Source organism: Ammospiza caudacuta, chromosome 14, assembly GCF_027887145.1.
Source record: "Ammospiza caudacuta isolate bAmmCau1 chromosome 14, bAmmCau1.pri, whole genome shotgun sequence".
Taxonomy (NCBI): domain Eukaryota; kingdom Metazoa; phylum Chordata; class Aves; order Passeriformes; family Passerellidae; genus Ammospiza; species Ammospiza caudacuta.
This window is the reverse complement of record NC_080606.1, coordinates 20,009,389-20,016,870: the sequence shown is the minus strand read 5'-3', so window position 1 is coordinate 20,016,870 and position 7,482 is coordinate 20,009,389. Positions and strand designations below refer to the sequence as shown.

Here is a 7,482-nt window from a genome sequence, read left to right as displayed (position 1 = left end):
ACTGCGCTGGGGCTGCCTTCGCAAGGCGCTGCCCGGGGCGGACGGGGCTGCAGCTGCGCCTCATGGTGCCTTTGCCCATCCAGGCTGCAAGATGAGGCTGCTGGTTGCCGCACTCTTGCTGGTGGCGCCTCTCGGCGCCGCCTTCTACCTGCCTGGCTTGGCGCCTGTCAGCTTCTGTGAGGAGAGCGAGCAGACCGAGAGCTGCAAGGTGAGAGCGCGCACGGGAGGGCCCGACGTGGGCCATCCCCTCGCTGTGCCTCAAGCGGGGCTCCCACGGCGAGGGGGCTCCGCGGGGTATTCCCAATCCCGCTGCTCATAGGTGTGGTCCCGCGGGCGGCAGCCTCTGCACCGGGAAGACAGGCATTCCCTTTTCCCTCTGAACTTTACAGCCCAGCGCTGCGAGGACCCTTAGCTCCTTCTTCCTGGCGTGGCCGGGGCCTGTCAGCAGCCAAGGGTAACTCCGTCATGGGGTAGCAGCATTTGCTGGTTAGCCTCGCGTTTCATACCGGCCACACGTTTGTTTCTGAAAGTCCGTATTTTCATGCTTTTTCTCCTTTCTTGTTTCAGTCACTCATTGAGCTCTTCGTGAACCGGCTGGACTCTGTTGAATCAGTTCTGCCATACGAATATGATGCGTAAGTACATCCCAATACTTTTCCAGAAGTGTTTGGAAAGACGATTTTCTGTTACTGTAAGGGTGTCAGTATTGTGGCTGTAGGGATGGAAGAGTGAATCCGGTGCTCAGTGGCAGGAATTTAGTACAAGAGGGTGGGAAGGATGAAGGCCACACCTGTGCCACCTGACTATTCGAAGTTATTGTTTAAAAAAAGGCTGCAGAGTTTCTTATGGGTGCATTTTTTGAGCTGAGTACAAGATTTAGTGTTCGCTGTTTGACATATTTGAAAGTTCTTTCTGCTAGGCAAATCTATGACATAAGGTGCTTTGAGTTCCTTTTTCCCCCTGATAATTGAAAGAAACTCAGAGACCAGTCACTGTTAACTTTCCTCTTTTTTTTTGCCAAAGCTCTGTAGCTAATTCTTGGTTTGTTGGTTTTGGTTTTGTTTAATTTTGATTCTTTTATATGAAAACTTCTACCTGCTTTTGCAGTTATTTATAGGCCTACAAAGCGATGATAAACAATATGATTTGCAGTCTTGCTGCTGGGCACAGAAAAGAAAACTTGCAGGTATTTTAGTTCTTTCCCTGGGCAGTGCAGCAGTAGAAGTGAGATGAAAGACTAGCTAAGAAATCCCCCATCTCTATTTCCTTTAAACTTTATGGAAGCCAGTGAATTAGGACCATTGATTGAGGAAAAGTACTTATGTTCCAAAGATGGGTTTGTTTGTTGTTATGTTGGGGTTTTTTAATGCAAAGCCAGAAGGGTTACATTCTCCCATATTCAGCAGTTTCAAGCTGTATATAGCTGAAAAGAATTGGTGAATGCTGTTTGGCGGTGTGGCACTGTAAGACTGAAAACACTTTCCTTCTTTGAAATGCGTTTCGTGTTAAATGCTATTTGTAAATATTCCTTTAAGAAAGGAGTGTAGTTTTTCAGAAACTTTCTGCATGAGAAAAATCTGTAGCACAGTGCCTTTTTTCCCCCAAAATGAACCATTCTATTGTTTCTTTAAATTGCCATTTGAAAAGGGTGGGTGAATTAACCATTGTGCATTTTGTTAAAGATATGCTGGAATATGTATTGGTTGAAATTGATATTAAAATAGATTTTGCCTTTCTTTGCAAAGGCTCTCAGATTTTTAACTACCAGTGGCTAAACTGTTAAAAATCATGAAAACTACTAAGGATGTAATTTAAGAATTTGTTTTAGGCTGGTATTTACATTTATATGTCAATTCAAAGTAAAAGGGAACCTTTGCTACTTTTTTCCAGTTTTGACTTCTGTCAAGATAAGGAAGAGAAAAGACCATCAGAAAATCTTGGACAAGTGCTGTTTGGGGAGAGAATAGCATCGTCTCCATATAAGGTTATTTTATCCCTTGAAGTTGATCCTGTTTAAATTTGATAGCCATTGTTCTGGTGGCTGTAATCCATAGATATAGCTGAAGATTTGATGACTGGGTGATTATTTTTGTTTATATATTTTAATATAACAAATATAACACTATGGTGTTTGTGTAATAAAACCCCATAAAACTCCTCCCAACCCAAAGGCATCTTAAGTTGGTTAATTACAGTTAGGAAACTGAGCTAGTGATCACCCTTCTTGCCTGTTGCTCTGTGGTAGAGAAGTCCAGAAACTATATCTTAGGTAGTTATTTAATAGCTGTATGTAAGATGTGCTAGATGATGTGAAATAATTGATTTATTAAATGTAACATTGGAGACTATAAAGTGGTAGTCCAGAAACTGTTTTGTATACTTGGTTGTAGTATTGGGCAACTTCCAGAGTAGGAAGGGGAAATCAGGTTATGGCTCTCTTGTGGCTTTTCTCTGCTTGTATATACTTATCATCTGCTGTCAGATACCAGATTTTTCAGTGTTGATGCATATCACTTGGAACCTTCTGTAAAATAAATGTATGGAAATATTCTGTGGGTTGGGTATGTGGTATTTTTCTGTATCATGCCCTGCATTAGCAATGACCAAATGTAGCATATCTAAAAAGCTGTGCTGTCAACTTGGGACAGTTATTAGCAGCGGAGGAGCTGTGGTCAAACAGTGGCTCTTGGTGTTTGAGAGCTGTATGGTGTTCAAATACAGTTTCCCGACTTGGATTTGCCAGTGAAGCTGAAGACTGTGCTATGTGTGTGTGTGACGATTGCTAGATAATCCAAATCCCTGTGAGAAAAAGAGGCAGCAGTTTCTGAGTCTGCTGCTACACAGTCTTAAGGGACCTGATCACATCTTTTCATTAGTCTGTTAAGAAGGTGATGCCCTCTCCCTTACATGAACTGCTTTTAGAAATCTCCTTGATTGTCTGAGCTAATGTAATTTTAAGTATTATGACTGGTGGTAACAAGAAGCTTTTAAATATGTAGCATGATGGGTCATTTGGACTGGATATATAGTGAATAGATTAGGTGTTATAACAGCTGTTTGAAATGGCTGTACACAGCAGTAATTAAGAAGTGCTGTTCCTGGTTAGCATTTGGGCCTTAATAATGTTAAAATTTTCAGTCATGCTTTAAGCTCACTAACAGATAAATACTAACCGGGTTAGAAGTTGGAGATGCAAATTTGAGTGTGTTTGTGTTAGGTGATGTCTATGCTTGAAGCTTAGATATTGTGCAACTTATGTTTTTGGCAGCCTTATCTAACTTGGTTGTCATGGAGAAAGCCAGCTAAAGTTAACATGAAACATTCAAGAATGGTGTAGTGAAAGTCTGTTTTAGCCCACGATGAAATTATCAAAATAAACTGGTAAAAGAAAAAGCAATACCTTTTCTACTGATTTTCAATTTTCAGTCCTCAGGGTTTATCCTTCAGAAACTTACAGTAAGGAGCTAAAGTAATTTAAGAAAACACTTCCCTAATTTATCTGAAAAAAACCCAGAATGCTAAAAGATCTTTCAAGGAAAATTGAAGTGACTTTTTTGTGTGTGCTTTTTTTAACAGTTCACTTTTAAAAAGCAAGAAACTTGCAAGAAGGTTTGTACAAGATCATATGACCCAGGAAACACTGCTGATAAAAGCAAATTGGCTTTTTTGAAGAAAGGAATGCAATTGAATTATCAGCATCACTGGTAAGCCAAAACATATGCTTGAGATCGGGTTTATTTTCTGGTTTTGGACATTTGTTACCTATGTTTTAAGTTGTTGCTTTCTTCCTTTTGTGTGATAATTGTCTCTCTACTGTGCGTCTTGTAGGCTTTACTGAAAAGTGTGTGCATTACATGAATGTGAAATGTCACTGTGAAGTGAGGTGCACCCCTTTCTGAGGACGTGTTCTTTGATGATTTCTGTCTAGGATTATCGATAACATGCCTGTAACGTGGTGTTATGATGTGGAAGATGGACAAAAATACTGTAATCCAGGATTTCCAATAGGATGTTTTGTTACTCCAGATGGTAGAGTTAAAGATGCTTGTGTTATAAATGTAAGTGGTGGAACTTTCTTTGTTAGTATAGGGTGGTTTCATTTGTGGTTTTACTTTCAAGCTTTGTTTTCCTGAGAAAGAACAGATGTGTTTGTAAACATGCTTAATGTTCAGACTGTGGGCACTGACAGAGCTGAGTGCTGCTTGTGTATGCAGTGACTCACTGATAGTTTTCCAAATAAAATGTTTTTAGAGGTCTTTGACTAATATATGTTTAATAAAGCTACAAAAGAATGGTGTCAGTGTTTAAAAGCCTTAAAAAATTTGAGATTTTATTCTGAAATTTAATGTATATCCATCCTAGTACCTATTTACTTTTTGTCTGTCATGTTCACATGCAAGATGTTCTTTTATCAGAATCAGATAGAGGCTTTCTAGTGAAGTCCTAGAAATGAGCTCTGTGTTCTAGTTGCAAAAATCATGTCTAGCACAGTTTACAAGTTAAATGTGTCAGGGTTTTCCCAGGTCGCTGAAGGTTTATAAACTGTGATAGAGAAAATTATGTTGACAGCTGGAAATGTGTCAGTCATCCTGGGAGATCCATTGTGAACTAGTACAATTACAGATAGTAGTGATAATTTTATCCCTCCTGGATGAGGGACAGCACTCCTCTTGGTGAGGAGAGAGCTTCCCATGACTCTGCTCTACCACTTGACCTGCTGCTTTTGTGCACTGCAGTCAGTTAATTTGTATGCAGCAGGTCTGATGCTTCTTTGAAGTGTTGCATTTATCATGCACGTTCAGTTTACTCTGTCTACAGTGACCTTCCAACTCAGTTACTCCTCAGGCTCCCCAGACGGTTGAAAGTGATCTTTTATACAGGTATATTAATGTTGAAGTGTTTGCCTTTGTAACTCCTTCATGCAACACCAGTCTCATGATAAAGTTCTTGACTTCTTGTGCCCTCTCCTGTTGGAGAAGTTGCTCAGTCTCCTGATCATGTTTTGTAGTCAGAGTTTAACAAGAAGAACACTTTCTACCTCTTCAACCACGTTGACATAACAATCATGTACCACAGCGGGAAGGATGAAAACTGGCCTGGTGCAAGACTGGTGATGGCAAGACTGAGACCACAAAGGTAATTGTGCATTAAAGCATCAGGTTCTGGTACTCTGGAGTCCTAACAGCAGTTCCAGAGAGAACAGTTCCTTGGAGATGTTATTGGAGTTAAGAAATTCTGAGTAACTTGTTATTCTGACTTCTGGTAAAGCTTTCGGTGTGCTGGTTTATGTCTGGAGCTGTTTACAAGGGCAATTCCACAACTGTAAATGTCATTTAATTTGCTTTTGAAGTGTTTCCCGAAGTCCCTTGTGATGGAAAAGCTACTTATGCACCAAACAACAGAGCCTTTTTTATGTTTTGGTTGACTTGTATCTGGGTGTGTATGTTTTCAGATACACTGAGAAACACCCTTTCACTGAGTAAGTTTCCCATGCCAGATCTGTTACCTGTCTCCTAAATGTACTTTGGATGAACATACAGGTGTACTTTTTCCTGTGTAAATTTGTATACAGAGGCATAGTTGAAATACCATGTTAACACTGCGATTCAGAACTGAATGACAACAACTAATTTCCTAAGAAGACTAATTGATTTTCTCAAACAGTAGCTGCTTAGTTTTTGTGTTGTCCAGAGTGGAGGTGCAGCAACTCAGAGGTCAGAAGAACGCTGGAGCAACTACTTTGGCCTCTGGTCAATCTGTTCATACACAGTTCATATTTATCTGTATTTGAAAATTGCAGCCCAGTTATAAAATTTCAAACTAGGTAGTTTTTTTATAGCTAAACGTTTCTCTCTTTTCTGTAGAGGTTAAGTAAGTTAATAAATTACACTACCACAGTTTCTGAAGTCATACAGACATGCTTGGTACAACATGACTTGATTGTACTTGGTTTTCTCTTGTGAACGTACAGTGCTTTTTTAGTGAATTATACTTGTTATACAAGTATTTTATATTTATTCCTTCCATGAGTGCCAGGAAGATTCTACCAGTCTTACTCATTTTTTCATAAATGCTTTATCAGTAGCATCCTGAATGGCTGAAAAATGAGAATTTCCCTTTTCCCTGGCAGTGCAGACCACGAGGGGGCAGTTAGGTTGCACATAACCTTAATTTTGTCATTCTATGACCAGGTGCTTTGCTTCAACCTTGAAGCTCTCCTTATGGGGAATATTTGTGGTTGGAGCACAATGCTTTATTTTTTTTTTTTAAGAAAATTGAAGTTTTTAAAAATTTTATTTAACTTCTTTTCCCTGTTAGCTACAAGCATACAGATGAGAACAACTTAAGCTGTGAAGGCCCACCTATGGAGATTCCTGGAGAATTCGCCAATAAACTGAATTTGGTTTACACCTACTCTGTGACATTTGAAGTAAGTATTAAATGTGTTACATGAATATGTGATTCCACAAAAGAATGAAATCGGAGCAATTGGATAACTTTCTAATAGCTGTAAGCGGATTACAGCAGTGTAAATTCTGTAAGGATGGTCTTGTGAAGTATTTTTCTGAAAATCTTAACAGGTTTTTTGTTCTTGTAACTTAAGTGACACTATGAAAATATAAATGAAGTTTTTTTCCCCCCTGTGTTTTATTTCTAATAGAAAATTAGCAGATTGTATAACTGGAAGAGTTGTCCTCCTTGAGGTAAATGCTGCTTTCAGATTTCAGTCAGGCTGCTGAGAGTCTTATGTTAAAGAACAGTTTATATTTGGGGACATTTTGTTTGTTAAATGTTGATTGTAAAGTTTTATCTCATGAAGTTGCAGGGTTTGTCTCATTTTGTGTGGTGTTTATTTTTTTCACTGGCTTTTTCTTGAGTAGGTGATAATTTATTTTTTACAATTAATACTCTAATGTTTACCAATAGACTAATGCTTTATTCAGCCTGTAATGAGTTAGAAGGAAGTTTCTTTCTGTCAAACAGGTCTTTATCCCAGCATGGAAAGTGAGCCTCCTGTAGGTGTGACTATAATTTGATTCAAGGTACTTCAAATCTTGGTACCTCTGTTTCAGTCCTGAAAGCGTGGTTGTCTTTCTGATGTAACACACCAGTCTTAGAGGGTTTGGCTTGAGACCACAAGCTTGTTTTGTACAGACAGTGAAGCAGCCGTGATATGGCAACAGCTTCCATCCTGCCAAATTGAATTTGATTTGAACCAGTGACCTTGAGGTGCAAGGCTCGGTAGCCTGTTACTTTTCCCTTGAGACACCCAATCCTCTTTCAACTCTGATTTTCCTACATGAATGAGCCTTCTTTCATTAACATTTGTGTTTAAATCTTGAGGTAAATTGTGATTCAGAACTTCAGTATGAACTTTGGTTACACAATGGGTGTGTTGTTTGGGTACCCACACTCTTTCTCCCTGACATGCAGCAGGTAAGGCTCACATCCAGTGGGTTTGGATACTTCCAGCAGGTGGCA

The 7,482-nt window shown here is 39.4% G+C and overlaps 1 protein-coding gene across 1 annotated transcript in view; it reads left to right on the top strand.

Annotated features, from left to right (window-relative positions):
* LOC131563792 (transmembrane 9 superfamily member 2-like) overlaps positions 1-7,482 on the top strand; it is a 28,254-nt gene continuing 20,772 nt past the window's right edge. Inside the window, exons 1-7 of the mRNA XM_058813943.1 lie at positions 1-208; positions 568-635; positions 1,891-1,984; positions 3,577-3,704; positions 3,929-4,058; positions 5,009-5,136; positions 6,319-6,430. Of these exons, the coding sequence (XP_058669926.1) occupies positions 92-208; positions 568-635; positions 1,891-1,984; positions 3,577-3,704; positions 3,929-4,058; positions 5,009-5,136; positions 6,319-6,430 (777 nt within the window). The 5' untranslated portion in view covers positions 1-91. The remainder of the gene's footprint in view (positions 209-567; positions 636-1,890; positions 1,985-3,576; positions 3,705-3,928; positions 4,059-5,008; positions 5,137-6,318; positions 6,431-7,482) is intronic.